The sequence below is a fragment of the Centruroides vittatus genome, unplaced genomic scaffold, assembly GCF_030686945.1.
Source record: "Centruroides vittatus isolate TY-2023 unplaced genomic scaffold, ASM3068694v2 contig_1309, whole genome shotgun sequence".
In the NCBI taxonomy this organism is placed as follows: domain Eukaryota; kingdom Metazoa; phylum Arthropoda; class Arachnida; order Scorpiones; family Buthidae; genus Centruroides; species Centruroides vittatus.
The window spans coordinates 26,255-46,663 of record NW_027120832.1 but is presented as its reverse complement, the minus strand read 5'-3'; the positions used below and the strand labels follow the sequence as shown (position 1 = coordinate 46,663).

At 32.9% G+C, this 20,409-nt stretch overlaps 1 protein-coding gene across 2 annotated transcripts; it reads left to right on the top strand.

Moving 5' to 3' along the window:
- Window positions 1-433: 433 nt before the first annotated feature.
- Window positions 434-17,617, top strand: LOC136990119 (uncharacterized). 2 transcript variants are annotated; one of them, XM_067288488.1, is made up of 9 exons: window positions 434-522; window positions 1,547-1,683; window positions 1,796-1,918; window positions 5,559-5,693; window positions 5,800-5,881; window positions 5,950-6,091; window positions 6,162-6,292; window positions 15,294-15,362; window positions 17,175-17,617. In XM_067288488.1, the coding sequence occupies exons 1-6, from the start codon at window positions 468-470 to the stop codon at window positions 6,072-6,074; spliced, it is 657 nt and encodes a 218-aa protein (XP_067144589.1). In that variant the 5' UTR covers window positions 434-467; the 3' UTR covers window positions 6,075-6,091; window positions 6,162-6,292; window positions 15,294-15,362; window positions 17,175-17,617. The 2 variants fall into 2 exon arrangements, with proteins under 2 accessions (XP_067144589.1, XP_067144598.1); XM_067288497.1 differs by lacking the exon at window positions 17,175-17,617 and having other exon boundaries at window positions 15,294-15,363.
- Window positions 17,618-20,409: the final 2,792 nt, after the last annotated feature.

Genomic DNA, 20,409 nt, shown 5'->3' with positions numbered 1-20,409 from the left:
TTACGAAAATAAAATTATCCTTCCCTGCGCTTTCAAGCGTATGAACAGCGAAATAAATTTTATTTTCGTAACGCATGTGATTCCATGTCATGTGTTCCATGCGGCATCAGAAAAATACAATACCTTACGACGCGTGACTCCATCTGGAGGCGCAAATTCAAACCATAAATATTAAAATCGAATCAACATTAACATTTTATACATATTATTTAAAATAAAAGTTAAAACCGTGTTTAAAAATTACTCTTTAAAATTTTAGATTTCATTTCTACGATTAAACGTAATTAATTAAACTCGATAAATATAATAAAGTAATGCATTAATAAAGTAGATATTATCCGAATGTATTTAAAAAAATACTACGATAAAAATTATAAGGTGAATAATATAGTAAAGGTTAAAATTAATTTGATATTTGTCATTTTTAATTTTTAAATTTTAATACTGTCGATGTCTATGATTAGAAAATGGCGGATAATTCAAAAGTGGTCGATCCTTCAAGCGTGGAAACGGCTAATACAGGTCCGTTTTTCTTTACAAATTTGAAATTTTACGTCATTATAGGACGTTTACCTTATTAAATACAGATAAATACAGAATATAAACAATATTTAGCCGTAATTTACTAGATACAAGTTAATTTTATTTACTCTATATAAGCCAGTGCATATACAAATGGCTTATAAGTAACTTCTACCATTTTGTCACCATTTCCTTCACAATTCAACACTGAAATCATATTAAAAGTGTCATAAACATATAAATTCTTAAATGAATTTCTACCAGATAATCTATTATAATATATTTCAAATATTCATAATATAAGTGAATTTTTAATCATAAAATGAAGAATTAATGTGACTTTTAGACAATATACACAATACTATGTATATTTTCTAAAAGTCGCATTAATTCTTCATTTAGTTTGTTAAAAGTTTAAAGTATTTCTTGATTTTGCAGCTGTTTTATGATATAAACTATTCTCAGAATTTAAAAATTGAAAGATGAGAATCTTTTCCTTTGTCAAAGGTACAGATTGCAGGCATCACAGTAAAGTGTCTGCCTACCAATGACAAATTTGAGTTCGAATCGAACTGGAAAGTTTGATGCAGTTGCGGGAAATTTGGATGCAGGCTGTCGTTTTTAGTGATTAGTACGCAGGGACTCCCGTAGATAAAATTGTAAAGACACTGGTGAAATCACCTAACGAGATTATATTTGATGCTCTATTATATGGGTAATTCTCTTTAATGACTATTTATAATTCTTTACTTCACAACTGGGCATCTTTAACATTGCTCTTTATTCAGGAATATCTTACACACTGAATAAAGAGTGATGTTAAAGATGTTTTTGCCAGTTGTGAAGTAAAGAATAATTAAAAAAGGCTACAGTTTCAGAATAAGATTATTTATAATTTAAAAAGATTTTTATCTGTAACTTATAAATAAGGAAACAAATTGCAGATTAGAAAAATTTGATATGGTTAAAGACATTTAAATTTGTGTTTTTAAACAAACTATTTAAAAATTATTTTTAATATTAGCATCCAGTCTGTTGCTGGTGCCTGTACCTGTCGACATTATAGAGGAAAATAAGCAGTTCGGAAACTTGCTGTCGGATTTGTGCAGACGACTGACCGACAAAAATGGCAATTTTTGCACGAGCAGAGAAGAAAAGGAGGTCTGGTTTTTTTTACTTAAAAATTACGTTGGTTGTTTATATTTATAATTATAAAAGAATAAATAAAATATAAATAGAAAGAATTATTTGACAATCCTTAGTATTATTATAGGCAGAGGACAAATTGAAACAGGCCCGATCCTTTTTTTTCGAACAGCAGATAGTCTACGATGCTTTACAGGATCTTAGCATAAATCAAATGGCTAATAAAAACTCTGATAGTAAGGAAAATAAAGTAAGTAATGTATATTTTATGTACACACATTAAACCACACAAAAGTAGATAGCTCTATAAACTGGAAAGAACAACTATTAATTACTTTTCAATTGATAAATTGAGAAAACAGTCCAGTAAATTGGTGTTTACAGTTTACACATGTTTGTATGACACTTGCATGCAGTTTATATACCCTTTGTTAAATTATTAAAGAATATTATGTAGGTGTTTTTTGTCTCAAACAATTGTTATCTGTGAAATGACTGTTTCAAGACTGTGTAATGACTGAATTAAATAAGATAACTTCTTATTTCCTAGATTTAAGTTCATTAAATGTATTTAACCATTTTCTTAAGTTAATTTACTTACAAAAAGTGTTAATTAAATGTTTAGTTTTAATTATTCTGGTTTAAATTTCTAATTAAATTTTAAATATAAAATTTAAAAACACAGATATGTCTAACTCTAAATTTTGCAGGTGTTTTTGTAATAAAGCATTCTTGTTGTATTCAACACATTCTATTTGGGACCATAAGAAGACATGTAACATTCCAAAATGATTATATAAAATATCAAATGTTTGGTGATAATTGAAGGTTGGTCCAATATTCAAATCCCTTTTTCAGAAAATTATGGTTTCATAGTTAGCCTTGTACGGTTCTGTAGCCACAATTTATGATGATAAGAAAATTTGCTAATTTTATATTTGAAATTGGTTGAGGATATTTGGAATTGATTTAAATTTATAAGATTATTTCATTTCACAAACTATGAAGATAATTTTTAGATCTTCACAAACTATGAAGATAATTTTGAGACTTTATTTTATTGAGTTTCTTCATTATTTTTTATATTGGTCTGTAGGATATTTTTCCTAAAAGAAATTATTTTTAATTTTTTCGTTTAGAACTTCTCTTTTTTTATGTCAAAATAAATTTACAAATAACTGTTTTTTATCAGAAATAAAGTTATGAAGGTCACTGAGGAAGTGATGCCATCTATTTGGTTTCTCTTTTATTTTACAAGAAAACTTAATGAAATTTACACAGCATGTAGCCACAATTTGCATGATTAAGTTCTCATCTTTCAATATAATTTCCATCCTTTTTAAAGGTTTTTGTCCATCTCTTAACAAGGACATGTATACATGGTAAAAATCACTGTTCTTTCTTGGTCATTGGTGCATGGAATTTTTCAGTCTCCTCATCTTCAAAGTGATGTGCTCAATGAGTTCTCTTTAGTGGCCCAAATAGATGGTAATCTGGTGCTCAGGACTGTATAATGGTTCCTATTCAATTTTTGCAATTTGATGAGTTGTTTGTGCACTGGTGTATTGTCTTGCATTGTCATGCAAAAGAAGGAGGAGCTTTTGTTGGGCAAACTCACTGAAGATGTGCTTTAAGCTTTTTCAGGATGCTGACATATTGAACAAAATTTGTTGTGCACCCATATCTCAAAAAGTGCTCAAGACCCTCCACATCCCAAAACACTGTTATGGTAACAGTGTTTTGGGATGTGGAGGGTCTTGTCACACTTTTCAAGTTTTTCTTTCTTAGTGATTATGTATAATGCTATTCCATCAACTGTCTCTTGAAAATGAACCCAAGTTTCATCTCCTGCCACAATTTTTACCCACCAAGCACAAACTGTTTATTAGCTCAGTTTATCTATAATGGCCATCACATTACCTTTACCAATAAAAAGCATGTGGCACAATTCATCAATTTGTTACCTGGTGGTCAGCATGAATGATCTCATCAACCTGTTGCATGTTCCGTGGAGTGACTGCAGTGTCTGGCCAGCTGGTCTGCTTCTTATCAACCAAGGGGTTTTTTCCTTCAGTTCTGTACAGTGATGAACCCAGCATCTAACAGTGCTGATATCCACTGTTGCATCCCCATAAACACCCTTCAGCCTTTCGTGAATGCAAATTGGCATTTCATCCTCCGCAATGAGGAATTCTATCACAGATCACCATCTTATACTCATGTTAATGTTAGCCATTTTTTAAAACAATGCCATGCTGCCACCTATTGATGTATGAAGCTCTTATTGCAAAGGACTGCAGATGAAGGTTGGGGGAATTGTGCCAAATTCAAATTTCTCACATTACCAACTTATTTAGAGTTACTATTATCTGAGTTAGACTAGAATCTGGGTTCCTCTGAATAGTATGCATTCATTCCAACCACTTCAACTATTTTGGCTGTCAGTCATTAAAAGTTTAGAAGTTTAGAGATAGTGTGTTGGCAATTAAGGAATTGAGATTCAAAAGAATCACAAGTGATTGACATCCAAATTAAGCAGTTTTAAATGAGAAAAGATTCCCTATACAGTATGTTTGTGATAGAAGATGAATCTAATGGCATCAATATTGTTTCAGTATAAACTCTTAGGGAATAATAAAATGAGATAATATAAATACAACAAAAATATTCATCTTTGCTTTTCTTAAGCATGTAAAATTTTATTTTTAGATGACTGACTTGAATAATATCAGTTATGATTAATTAATCCAAAAGATTTAAGTAAATAATGAGTTGAAAATAAGTTTTCTGATAATTATTTGTTTAGATCAACTTTCAGTAAGTAGTGTATATCTATTTTTAAATATTATTTTTTACTAGCAGTACCTGCCACACGTTGCTGTGGCTCAAAATGTATCTATTATAAATGTATAACATTTCCCCCACAGGGGGATTTCGAAAAATACCTTCTTCTTAGTTTACATTCTCTTGACATACCCTATTAAAATGCAAAAAATCGCATCTAAAATAGTATAATAGAAGCCCAGTTCTTCACAGTAAGCCTTAATCCTGTCTCTCTTCCCCACGGGGAGAATTTCAACATCTATATTATATAAAAACATGTGCATATTCAAATGCAACATTGTGTCAAAATTTCAAAGCAGTTGGTGAAAGAACTTTAGGAGATTAGCAATTAGGAACAAACAAACATGTACATTTTTATTTATATAGATAAGAGAAGAGAACATTGTTATTTGAAAAGTGTATTGTTATGCATAATTACATTGTGTGATCTTGTTTTTAATAGTAAATAAACAAATCACAATGAACAAGCTTTATTATCAATAATTCATGTTTACATTACAAATTTAATGCACAGAAGTATCACAAAAGTGTCTTCATATTTTTTTCTGCTTGAAATTATTTAAAACTTCAAAATTACTTTTTATTACAAAACAACTTTTTGCACAATTCCTGGGAAGAATAAATCAACACACTAAAAACCCTTTTTTGTGTTCCAGTACAAACAGCTTTAGATAAAAAACTAAAGTTTTTGACCAAAACTTGGTTTTTGTCAGTTTTGAATTTTATACTTTTTTATTACTTCTAATAATACATTTTTAATTGATTTTTTTAAACAGTTTTTGCAAGTCTGACCTTAATAATTTGATTTGTGTTGTATATTGATCTTGCAGTATAAATAAATGATTGTGAAATGTTACAGACATCGTGATGAAACTCAAATGATTCTACAGAATTGTTAGATGTATTGAAATTGTTATAGGAGAAAATAAAACATATTCGAGATAAATTTTAAAAAAATATTTTAAAATTTATCTTGGGTATGGGTGTATAACTTATATCAATAAATTTTTTATATTTATATACTGTGTGTTACCTGTTTCGTTTAGGTCTTTTACAAGGTAACAGAAAGAATACGAAGTGCAGAAATTTGTAAATATTTGGAAGACGTTCAAAGTGAAGTTAAACTACTAGATTTAACACCCAATTTTGTTATGGAAACAACTTCACGAATAACGGAGGAGGTATGTTCTTGTTAAAAGAAAATTTTAACAAAACATTAATTATTATTTATTTCATTTATAAGTTTGTAAATATTTAATCATATTTTTCTTATTTTGGATTTAACAGGAAGTAAAAGAAATTATTATCCCTAAATTAGAAGAATTCATAATTAAAAAATGCAAATATGTCCTAGAATTCTATGGAATAGGTGAGTGAAATATTATTCTTTTTTATTTATTTCTTCAAAACTATTTATTAATTAGTTTTAACGTGTAGAAACAAGTGATAAACTGTACTCTTCTCAAATAAATCAACTTCCTTCATTGCTGGAAGCGGACACAAAGAATTTGGAGAGAGAACGAGGATGGCTGGCAAGAGATATGGTGGACGTCTTTCCATAATACACAACTATCATCAAGTTTGTTTTGATTTATTTAATATTTTGAATAAAATATAAAAATTGGTGTATTTATACAATGCTCTTTTAGGTTCTGACTGAGAGTGTAGCACTTTTAAAAAAATTATATTTTCAACATAAATATGGCTCCCACATAAACTATTATTCAACAAAAGTTGATTACTTATCAAATAAAGCTCATGGTTTGTTACAGAAACTCAGGTATGAATTGTATTTATAATTTTCCAATCAAATATTAGTAGTTTTATAACATGTTTCTTAGTGGAGTGAATGCTTTGACATCACATTGTTTCAAGATCTATTAAACAATTAGGTACGATGCTCAATCCAAAATTCTACAGATTTATTTATGATTATTTGTGAATCCCTAAGAAACTTGAAATTTCATTAATTATGACAAGTTGCTATGTTGAGTGAATTTTTTTTAACATATATTAGTAATGATTATTATTCAACAAATAATGACCATAGTTAGATCTAACCATTAATATGTAGAATATAAAGGATATCTCAAAATCTATCTACTGAATTTGATGCTTTATTATATCTGAATAATAATGTATGCAAATATACTGAAATCAGCATATGAAAACATTTATACAAGGGCTATTTGGAAATCAACCTTTAAGAGGCATGAAATAAAACAAGTAAAAATGAAAACTATATTTATTATATACAAAAGTTGCACACATACATAAACTGTTTTTGAACATAATTGCCATATAAATTTAGACGTTTGTTATAATATGATACTATCTTCTGTATACCTTCCTCAAAGAAGGTTGTTGCTAAGGATGTCAGCCATTCCCGAATACCTTCCTCAGCTCTTCATTGTTGTCAAGTTGCTGCAATCCCAATCAAATTTGCATTTTTGTTAAAAAATAATAATCGCTTGGTGCAAGATCTTGGCTGTAGGATGGGTGGGTCAAAACTGTTGGAGTAACTCTTTTGTGCATGCAGCTGTTTGAGGGCAAGCATTGTCATGGACCAAAATGATGCCCAAGGTCAATGTGCTTTCCTCTTGTTCTGATTTACCCATTGGGGAGCCGTTCATAATTACGTAAGGTATTTTGGGGTGGGTAGGGGTCAAGGATTTCTTATGGTTTCTTACTCAGGGGTAGAGGGGTAATAGATCTCATCTTACGTAATATTCTTATTTTTAAATTTTGATCTTGTTGAGTGGTGGAGTTTTGAATTTGGCTTCAATTTGGTGGTTTCTATTAAGAATGCTTGTTGTAATAATGCCATCTCCTGTGACATGATAAAATAATAATGCTAGCAGACTCATGCTCTACACATTTATCATGGGAGAAAGGCCATGTGGTTTCTCTCTTGTTTTTTTATTAGAATAAGTGCACCACTCCTATGGGTGTATAACACTAAGAATATGTAAACCAAAATACATGATACAAAGTAAACATAAAATCAGTATTCAGCTTTTAGTGAAAACTAAAATGTAAAACTAGAAATAAGAAATTATAAATAGTCTTTTCTTCCATATTTTTTGAACATAATTGTAAAAAGCATCAAACAGTGGCTTCTGAACAAGCATGTCGAGAGGACATGGCCACCTGAAACCCAGCATAAAGATTTCTAATTTCAGAATAAGTCTATCTTGATCGTAAATTGGACAATGATAGATCATATGGTCGATTGTGTCTAGGTTTTCTGTAGAGCAAAAGCAAGAGGCAGTTTCTGCCTGGTTATACATTGCCAGGTAGCTTCTAAAATTACCATGCTCAGTAAATAGTTTGAGCAGTAGCAAACGTTAAATCTAATCTCTAAGTGGTGATGAGAACCTACATTTAACACTGAGAAAATAAAGTCTTGTTATTCTACCAGTTTTACTGCTCAGTTATTGTCGATTTCACTTTTGCATAACATTGTCATGAATATAATTTTTAAGGCTGCTACCTGAGAGAGGGATGTGAGTGTACTCCAAGACAGTGTCCTCTACAGCTGACTTAGTCTCAAAGTTGGCTTTTTCATTTCCTAGTATGCCAGTATGGCCAGGAACAAATATAAAAGTTATTAACAAGATTTTTAATACGGTGCTGGATATATGTGATTTTATTGCTTTTGCAATTGGGATCTAATAGAGCTTTTAGACAGACTGAGAATCACTGTAAATGTTGATAGACAGAATTTTGTTTGATAGTAAAGTAACCCATTGAACAGTTTGGTAGACAGCATCTTCTTCAGCTTGATGGAGGTATGTGGAGGGTATCTGTACATTCTAACATATTTTGGGCAAAATATGTCAGTTTGGAGGAAGATACAGATACTTGAGCCGACACGAAGGAGACTTTTGGACACATCTCTGTAGATATTAATGTCTGAATGGTTATCCATGGAGGAAACAGATATTAATGTCTGAATGGTTATCCATGGAGGAAACAGATGTCACCAAATGTACCCTGGGGATAACCTTGTTTACAGGGTGATGATCAGAGATAGGGTAATTGCAATGTGGTAGCATATGAACAGTCGTAGATAGGAGTACAGACAGTTGTTGAGCCTTGATATTTGTAGTTTTGATATAGTAGTTTAGAATCTTTTCTACAATACATAGTGGAAAAGGGAGGAGCTCTGCTAGTATCAGAGAGGCATTAGTAGAAACAGTTCTGCAGCACTTTGAAATTCTGAGGGCAAACTGTCTTTGAAGAGAGAGTAAATTACTGGCTACTGAATTTTTACTATTGATAGTTACATGACCCCAGCTAGAGGCTGTGTAAAGAGGCATTGGTTATATTGACCCATTATATAGAGTTTTACAAGCTTTATGATTTAGTCTCAGGTGCACCTAGCACATTTTAGCCAAGATGTAATCAATATGACAACGGAATGTGGTTTCTCTTTATTCTCTCTTGTTTTATTTTGTATGACGTTTCTGTTTACACGTGCACTAGCTAGTCGATCTGTCAAAATTTTTGCATTTTTTTGTGAAAATTAAAATTAATATAAAAATGACTATTATGATGTTGAATAATAATAATAATAATAATAATAATAACAACAATAACAATAACAATAACTCTCCCGTGGTCACCACCTGGTCGTGGTGGGAGAGCCCAGTAATTTTACTGATCCATAGGGCAATGCAGGCTGGAGCACAAGCTCCTGGTAGGGACACCCATGCCAGTAAGGTCTATGGGGAGAAATGAAGCTAAGAATGACCACACCCACATTCTGTGGAGATATTTATTATGGTAATAACCAGATCAAAGTGTGATACTGGCTTGGACGTCGCTCAGGTTAACGAGGTCTGTGTTTGTGGGTTAGACAGATGCTCATGTTCGATAAATAGGCCACAGTCTCCCTTGGTTGCCGGTGGCGAAAGCAGCACCAGCCCAAGCATGGCTACTGCAATGCCCTCAACAGATGTGAGGAACCAACCCAGCCTTGGTGTTTCTGCGGCAATGCATCCACAGACCACAAAGGCTGGAAAACCACGCCAATGGATGAAATGGACAGTAGAAATGAATGAGTTTATCATCCGTACTTACTACACCATGACAAAACTCGAAACAAACATGACAGCATACAGACAACAACTACACCATAGATTCACACAACAGTATCCTCATCTCATTGTCACCAAACAAAGGGTTGTTGATCAAAAAAGAACAATTATACACAACAACCTTATTCACAAACAACACTTGAACTTATCAAACAACACTTGAACTTATCAAACAACAGGTTGCTGATCAAATACATCAATAGACAGAAACATCTAACATTAATGAAGATCATGTAACCTGTCAGGATAATCCAGCAACAAGCATTGATAATAACACACATACAACAATTACCACTAATGATACTACAGACACTAGCTCATCCATCACTGATAACATAGACATGGATTTAGTTAATATGCTCTCACTTATATTTCAGGAAACACTCACTAAATATACAGGTACAGATCCCACACAACGACCACGAATACCAAAAATCAACACGTCAAAGAGAAGTAGGAAAAACACTAAATTATGTAAACACTCAGCTACTACCACACTACATTCATTCAATTTCTACACTCGCAGACATTCATACATTAGTTTATGCTGGGGCAGTCACAGTAGTGACACACCATGGACTGAAAGTACAATCACAGACAAATACACAAAAAACACAATTCTATCACAAGCCTGCCTGGCAGAGAAGAATAGAAACACAAATAAATGACATTAGACAGCAATTAGGCAGGCTGACACAATACACTAAAAACAACATAACACCCAAATTAAGGAAACAGCTCAAAAACATTTTCAAGAAAATAAAAACACACACAAAACATGAACATCATAACACACACATTACAGAATACATTGATACACTAAAACAAAAACTTGCTGCCAAAGCATGTAGACTCAAACGATACAAAACATATACACTAAGAAAACAACAAAATAAATTATTTACAAACAATGAAAAACTCTTTTACAGACAAATTAATAACAAAGCAAACACTGATAAACAGCACAGTGGCAAACCAACAGAAGAAGAACTCACAACATATTGGTCTTCTCTTTGGTCCAGTGCTGTCACGTACAATGCTGATGCAGGCTGGATCGAGGAGGAGAACAGAAACTTGCACAACATACCAACTATGCCCTGTGCTGAAATAAACATACATGATTTCCAATACACTGTTAACAGAACACACAACTGGAAGACACCTGGTGTAGACAACATTCACAATTTCTGGTACAAAAAGTTCACATCACTGCACCAGGAACTAGCCAAACACCTAACACACATCATCATCAATCCACAAGACATGCCAAATTTTCTTACTCAGGGCATCACCTACATGAAACCTAAAAACAACAATACCACAGACCCCACACAATACAGACCAATTACATGTCTTCCAACACTCTACAAATTATTGACATCCTGTATCGCAAACAAAATATACAGACATATTGAAGAACACGACATTCTAACAGAACAACAAAAAGGTTGCCGTAGAAACCACAGAGGATGCAAAGAACAGTTACTCATAGATTCAGTCATTCTACGGCAAGCACACAAACAACACAGAAACATACACATAGCATATATAGACTACAGAAAAGCATTCGACAGTGTTCCACACAGTTGGCTGCTACATATCCTACACATGTACAAAATACATCCATCACTCATTACATTCTTTCAAAACACTATGCAGCACTGGAGAACAACACTACATCTCAGGGTTAGTAACACTTCCATACAAACAAACCAAATCTTTATTAGGAGAGGAATTTTTCAAGGAGATTCCTTGAGTCCTCTCTGGTTCTGCCTAGCCTTGAACCCATTATCCAACATGTTAAACAACACGCAATATGGTTACAATATCAGACATGAAAAAACAACACAGTTTACACTGTCACATCTCATGTACATGGATGACATAAAACTTTATGCATCCACACAAAAACAACTTCATCAACTCCTACAAATCACACATTCATACACCAAGGACATACAAATGGAATTTGGCCTACATAAATGCAAAACACTTCACATAGAAAAAGGAATCCTGAAGAAAGAAGATTTTGCACTTGGAAATGGAGACATTATTGAATCCATGGAAGAGGGCAAGTTCTACAAGTATTTAAAATTTCAACAGGCCAAACTAACAGAACATACACAAATAAAGCAAAGATTAATTAAAGAATACCAAAGTAGGTTAAATGCTATTCTCAGAACACAGTTAAATGCAAAACACACAGTTAAAGCAATAAACACATATGTCATCCCAGTACTCACATATTCTTTTGGAGTTATACATTGGACTCACACAGATCTCGAGCAACTCCAAAGGAAAACAAGAACTACACTTACTAAGCATAAACATCATCATCCTAAATCCGCCACAGAAAGATTAACCCTTCCACGTAAAGATGGCGGACGTGGCCTGATTGACATAGTTAACCTTCACTACAAACAAATACAGTCACTGCGAGAGTTTTTCTACATTAAACAAGAAACATCAGAGTTACATAAAGTAGTAACTCTAGCAGACTCAAATAACACACCATTAAACTTACACTCACATCATATGGACGCAACACAACATATAAAAAGCATAGACACCATTAAGCAATCGTTGGCTCGAAAGGCACTCCATGGCAGGCATCCTTATGATCTGGCCCAGGATTTTGTTGACAAAACTGCATCAAACAGCTGGTTAGCTCGGGGATGCCTCTTTGGGGAGACGGAAGGATTCATGATTGCCATACAGGATCAGGTCATAAATACTAAAAACTACAGAAAACACATACTCAAAGATGCAACACTCACAAATGACACATACAGAAAATGTCACGTCATGCCAGAAACTATACAACACATCACTTCTGGTGGCAAGCTCTTGGCACAGACAGATTATCTACACAGACATAATCAAGTAGCAAATATAATACACCAAGAACTTGCAAAGAAAGACAAATTAGTAGACATCCACGAACCATACTACAAATACATTCCACAGACAGTATTGGAAAACAACACGCACAAAATGTACTACGACAGAGCCATAATCACAGATAAAACAATTTACCACAACAGACCAGACATCACACTCATTGACAAACACAATAAAATCACATACATTATAGACATATCCATTCCCAACACTCAGAATATACAAAATGCATGCACTGAAAAAATTAGCAAGTACACAGAACTCGTTCAAGAAATAAGGCATCTGTGGAGGATGGATAGGGTGCTTATTGTACCTGTTGTTCTCTCCTCTACAGGTGTCATACCACACACACTACACAAAAGCCTGGGCACATTACAATTGAATAGAAACATATACATCACACTACAGAAGGCCACTATATTGAATACATGTCATATTGTGAGAAAATTCCTGAATACAGACACACACACTGATACACTTCTTTAATTTCTGTTTTGGTTACTATGCCTTGACTTTGGTCCGGCATAGTACACAGCCACCGGTGTTAACCGAGTATATCTCACTTAACCCAACATAATAATAATAAGTTTGTTAATCATTAAAAAATAAAGTTCTTAAAATAAATTGTTCATTCGAATTCATTAAATTTTTTTATTTTTAAATTTGTTCACATAAAGTTTTTTATAAATAATAGTAGATATTAATTAACTAATTAAGAATTATTTATTTTGTACTTAAGGTTTTTAGGGTTTCATAAAAAAATTTTTTTGTTAAAATTTTTCTATAAAATCATGCCTAAATATTACATAAGATAGGAAAGGGAAGGGAGGATCAAAGAAAATATTATGGTTTCTTACACTGGTGGGTGGGGGTCTGGAATGGCCAAAATCACCCTTACGTAATTTATGGATGGCCTCTTGAAGCTTTTTGAGGGTTTTGCAATATACATCTGCAGTAATGGTTGTACTGTACCTTGCACCATAAACTATATCAGCAATACTACCTTATGATCCAAAAGACTGTAGCCATAAGCTTCTTGTTTGATAATGTTGGTTTAAGCTTCTTAGATTTGTTTGATGAGATTGTATACATCCACTGTTTTGATTGTTCCTTTGTCTGCACATTCTCAAAGTGAACCCATGTTTCATCTTCATGTTATGACCTTGACCAGAAAAGCATATCTGTCTGTGTTGTTCATTGGAAAAAATGCAATATTGACCCTATTCATTTCCTTCTGTGATCTGTGAGTTGTCTGAGAACCTACCTGGCACAATACTTGTGATAACGTAGAGTTGAAGTCACAATCTTGTAGTGTTGTTCATTCAATTGTAGGAAATTCACAAGACAGTTCTGATATTGTGAAGCGGCACTGCTCATGAATCACTTTGTCATTCGTTTGACAAGGTCATCAGTCACCACAGTTGGCCTTCCTTGTCCATCTTCATCATGCACATCTGTTTGTTCATTTTGAAATTTCTGGCATCATTCCTTTACACAACTTTCACTCGTGAACTTTCCTTTGTACACGACACTCATCCTGCAATGGATTTCAGCTGCATTTCATCCTTCAGCTTGCAAAAGTGAATTACAGTGTGAACCTCACATTTGAACTTTGATTATACCAGTCATCATTCTCTGCTTGTTACAGACCATGTACTGTACCAAACACTAACCAATTGTGATGTTACATGACAGCTTAATTCTGTGCACATGCCATGGAACTGCAGTCAACCACATTTTCGTACCATTCAATTGGAGGTTGGTTTCTGAACAGGTTACATATTCAAGCATATTTAATAGATTTGCCTTTAACTTTGGTCTTTGCATGGTGGAAAATGTTATGGAAGGGAATTGAGTGGCTCACATATTTTTTATATCCAAATTCTGAAGACTTCCTTTCATAGAATCATCACCAGGATAGAGTATACAAACTATCTTGAAGATTTTAGAGGGGCTTGATTGTATCAAATATGAAATCTATTTTTCAGAGACATTCTTTATGCAGCAAGATCAAACTCCTTTTAATGAGATGTAAGTCAAGGACAGAAATATTGAATATACCATAATATAAAGTAATTTGCAATGTTCATTTGAGTGTGTTTGAATAAGATTTGTACATAATTCATTGTTTGGTTGTAATATGGGCAAATGTGGCTATTTTGAGTTACATGTGGCTTTTGCTGAAAGTGTTAATTTCTGCTTTTTATTATTATTTTTACAATTTTATTTCCACAATTTTGTGAAAATATGTAATTATATATATATTGTAATATTTAGTAATTTATTTCCAAGTTGGTGCAATAAATTAAATTGACATTTCAAATCTATTTTTTTAAAACAAGTTCTCAACCCGGATGAGGGACACCCTATCCTTCCCTGCCTTACCATATTATCCGCCATGACAATACAGAATTGCGGCTCTCATGAATTTTGCAAAACCTACATTTTGGCTCCCACTGAACTCTTGCTTGCCCACCTCTGTAATATGGCAATAAACTTGATAGGTTAAATTTGGACCACTGTATATACATTATTAATTGTTAGATAATACATTCATTAAAATAAGAAGTTTTTAAAATTTCTGGAAAAAATATAACAAGAAAATTATTTTTTCATAAAATAGTTTTTTGAATTTAGAAACCTGAATATTTTTATCCAAAAGTTCAACTTTTGTGAGTAGCTTGATCTAAAGAAAAGTTTGTATACACATCAATGTATACAGTATTAAATTTTAATCCATTTAAAGGTGTTTTCTGATGTTTTATTTGGTTATTTCAGGATTTTGGAGATGAAATTACTATGCGAAACCTACACGGAAGAAGCTATAAGTGCCTTAAAAATTATTAGGTAACAATATGTTATTTACATACTGGCCTATCATTTAATTTGCAGAATAATTCTTGTGCTTTATCTCTGTGCAAATTTATGGAAAATTATATTGGTTGCATCCTCTTTGAAGTCTCACCACCAGTCTTCTTAGGATTTGACCTTTCCCATCAGTTTTGACTTTAGTTTTAGATATTATTATTAATCTATAAATGAGGATCATTTTAAAGTAATAGTCATGTGGACCAATGCAGTTGTTTTATTTCTGTTCCTTGGGATAGAAAACATGTACAGTACTTGCATATTTTATACTGGGAGGAACAACTACATCACAAATAGCATCACACTAAGTACTGAGAATCTTGCCACATTGCTGTCTTATTCAAAGTTCGGGACGAGACTTGCCAGGTTAAGAGGTATACCTCAAGGGTGTCCACTCCAGAAAAATTTTAAAGCGCACTAGCCAGAAGATTCCGAAAAAAAAGGCTCTAAAGTTTTAAGTGCAGCTCATATACTGATCAATTTTACAGCATGGCAACGTAGCGAAATGGCTGAGTCTGTAGAGAGGTTTCTTGCCACGCTGGTGAGCTGGGTTCAATCCTACTGCTGCCTATTTTTTTTTTTCTTTTTTTAAAATTGTTTTAAAAATTATACCTTTTAAAATAAAGTTAATAACCTAAAAATATTATTAATTAAATCATAAATAATTCTACTTTATTTATGAAATGACTGTTACAGCTAATTAAAATGTGAATTAAAGATAATATTTTATTTTTAAAAAGTTACATAATTTCAAATGCATTTTTAATGGAGGTAAATTAAAACTTTAATTACCACTATAACAAATTTTCGGGTAGGGTTTTATTTATATAAAAATTTGTCAATTTTTTATTTTACATACAATCACCAGAATGATAGTTCTTGTTTTCGATGTTTTTATGATAATTATCATTCTGGTGATTGTATGTAAAATAAAAAATTGACAAATTTTTATATAAATAAAACCCTACCCGAAAATTTGTTATAGTGGTAATTAAAGTTTTAATTTACCTCCATTAAAAATGCATTTGAAATTATGTAACTTTTTAAAAATAAAATATTATCTTTAATTCACATTTTAATTAGCTGTAACAGTCATTTCATAAATAAAGTAGAATTATTTATGATTTAATTAATAATATTTTTAGGTTATTAACTTTATTTTAAAAGGTATAATTTTTAAAACAATTTTAAAAAAAGAAAAAAAAAATAGGCAGCAGTAGGATTGAACCCAGCTCACCAGCGTGGCAAGAAACCTCTCTACAGACTCAGCCATTTCGCTACGTTGCCATGCTGTAAAATTGATCAGTATATGAGCTGCACTTAAAACTTTAGAGCCTTTTTTTTCGGAATCTTCTGGCTAGTGCGCTTTAAAATTTTTCTGGGTGGACACCCTTGAGGTATACTACTAACCTGCGAAGTTCTCATACTGGGAGGAACAACTACATCACAAATAGCATCACACTAAGTACTGAGAATCTTGCCACATTGCTGTCTTATTCAAAGTTCAGAACTTGCCAATGCAAAGAGGTATCCTCTTTATTACAACGATTCTAGAACATAGGCTACCAATACCATGCAATTAGTGTTAGGACGGAAGCCAAGGTCCCTTGCCATCCTACACATTCACCAGACTTGCCCCTGGCAATTTCTTTGTTTCCTTAATCAAAGAAATTCAAAGACTAGTTTAAAATAGGATGATGAGGAAAAGTCTGACATTATTCTGTAACTTAACTCTGGCATAATTATTATTTTATTACAAATGATTTAATGGAAACCTTTTGGTTTTTTCAGGAATAAGTTACAAGAAGAAGAAGATTGTGTTAAGTTGGAATTGAAGAGCGCTCATTCCACCCTGGAAATGTATGAGAGATTGGGACCCAGTTTTACCAATCTGGTAAATGAATACACCAGACTTCTAAAGGAGATAGAAAACAAAAAATGGGCCCTGAAGAATCTTTGTTGCCCAGACAATCGCCCTCTCAATTAATTCTATTTACAATAACTTAACTCACATAACTCTAGATTCTACCAGAAGGAAATATTCTACAATAATTAAAACGAAGGTTCGGCACTTTTTCTGACACAGTCTGTAACTTCAATTATAAGTTTAAAATAAACAATTAAATTTAAATTCTATAAACACTATTTAAAATACACATTTATTATTAAGAAAATGCATTTTTAGTTTGACAGTATCATTTATCAAGGCACTGATTATTGTGTAAAATTAACAGATTATTTCTTTAACTTCAAACTTTGTTATATACAGTAAAGCGTCGTTTATCCGAAAGCTTTCCAGTCGGACTGTGTCATGCTGAATCAAACATTTTTGATACTAGATTAACTTCTAAAGTATAATTTTTTTGTTTTTATATTTTTCAATATATTAATTTTGTTTGTACAAAATAAAGAAATAATTTTTAATGATACAATAGCCTCAATTATTATTAAAAAAATTTTGTTACACTTAAAATCAACAAAAATTCAACACGAAGTGACAAGCAACGGAAAAAAAATTTCAACATCGGATAGGTTAATGTATTTTTTCGTACATAATTGGTTATCCGAACAAATCAGTTATCCGAACAACCCCAGTCCCCAATTGATTCAAATAAACGACGCTCTGCTGTATTAACCAATTATCTCATTGTACAATATCTGCCAGAGAAGGATTTCGGGCTGGGAATCATTTGTGCTCTAACTAGGAGAGCCCAAGTTTTAGAAGATTCTTCCAGATAAAGGTGTGTGCCGTCAAAATTCTGGGTGGGAACTCGTAATGAATGTTCATTGATTTAACAAAAACGTCTTAGTTACATTGTGACTTCTGTTTGGTTCCATACCAAAACATATTTATCATTCAAAATATTTCAGTACAAAACATGCCAATTGCACTGACTTCTTTTTAGTGGTACAATCATTGCTGGTATTGGATTACAGGATTTTCTGGTGCCTATGGAAAAATTTGTGATCCAAAGGGGCCCAGGAAAACCCACTCTAACTTTTGAAGAATTATATTTGAAAAGGATTAGGATCTTTTATGGGGTGTTATGTATGAAGAAAAATAAGAAGAGAGAAAAATGGATAATACACCAAACATGTAAGGATTTAACTTATTATTTGAGGTAATACATTTATTACGTCATCCACATTTAATCAAGTATTGATAACCAGCCAAAATTTACCTGCATTTGTCGGGTAATTCCCACTGTTTTTGCCACAGTGTTATCTGACTAATAACACGAGTTTATCCCCATCGGCATTTACTGTGTATTTCTACAGATGTCGACAATTAAAGGACCAGAACCTGGCCACTTCTCTCTTTAATGCTGCAAACATGCTGGCTTGCCACGGATTTCCTCTGATTGGGATCCCATAAATGAAAGACGACATAAGAATTGATCATCTCTCTACTGAGAGAAAAAGGGATATAAACAAAAATTACTTTGCTAGCGACTTAAAAAAATGTTTAAGAGTTTCATCACGTACAGTCAAAATCTTATTCCTCGACTATAGCCATACAAATAACTTAGAAGGAACAGTACAGTACACTTATGTCCCTTGCTGATTTTGATGAATTTTGGCACGAAGGTGGTGTTCGAAAGGGCAATGCAATCCTTCCAACCATTTCATTCTGTGGCTGTAACCAGAGTTATGACTAATCGAATGCAAAATTATTTTTTGTGAGGGACAAGTAATACAGTAGTTTGGTCACATGGGCATCGATCTATTGTTTTGTATATCTATAAATATAAATATTCTTTACTTGGGAAATGGAGAAGTGTTGCAGAAATAATGGTGGCCTTCAATGTATAAGTGGTGTGCACAAGCTCTTGCAACTGTGGGCTCTTCCTATAAATGGGATCTTGTTACTTGTTGATTACTTGTAATTCCCTACAAGGACTGTTGAATATACAATCTTCAAGGATGGTTCAAAGAGTGTGTTAGGCACTGGCTCTGCCTTTGTTGTTTTTTAACGAGGAGGAAATTCATAATTCTGGCTCTCTTCCTCCTGATTTCTCTGTATTATTCTAGACGGAACTTTTTGCCATGTATATGGCTATACAATGGTGTTAGTTTGTTTTGTTAAGTTATGGCAATGCAACACTTGGGCGATCTGCTTAAGAGGATGCCTTCCAGGAGGTCTTTTTAAGGGTAACTGGCCCCTATTCAGGTGGAGAGAACCTGGAAAACTCCGCATGGCTAGCCTGTCCTGGCCAGGCTCAAACCCACAACCGAACTCCCAGTGTTCAGGGAATAGAACTGCTTGGCCCCTGGTGGGCCCTATACAATGGTATGAGACAAATTTTACTGGTAATGCAGTTACCATCTACTCTGACAGTGCTTCAGCAATCAACGCACTCAGGATTTCCAATAACCTTCATTCGTCTGACTAGGAAGATTTTTAACGTTATTAGGATACGTTCCAGTTCTAGTACAATTACTAATGGAAGGTACTGTACAGTACAATAGAAAATGCAATAATGGAGAATGTATACAAATTTTGAATTTCGTCTTAAAGATAAAATATGTGTTGTGTATAATCCCCCGACGGTCGTATCGAAAATCCGGAGGTTTTTGAATAATCCGTTATATTTTATTACCGTTTTAAAAATTCATCTGGAGTCCCGCCTGTAAAAACTACAGTGGACACGTTTTCAAGACAATGACTTCATCACAACGTAAATCGCTATGGATACAGTGTGAAGACTACAGAACAGAGGAATCAAATTCAGTTTTGAGACAAAAAATTGAATATCTTAGAGACTCTTCACATGTTTCTAGTCTCTTGCACCAAACTGTGTCATCATTTCAAATACAACATCCGGAATAATAATTATATATGCCCTAAAAACAAAAAAGGATAAAATTGTGGATAATCTTGATAATTGAATTATATTTTAAATAAAGTTTTCGGATAAAGACACGATCGCTTTATTTTCTGTACAGGAAAAGAGAACGGCTAGAAAACTGGTCGACGACATTACAAAAGCACCAATGGAAACACTGTAAATTGGAGTATGGGTGT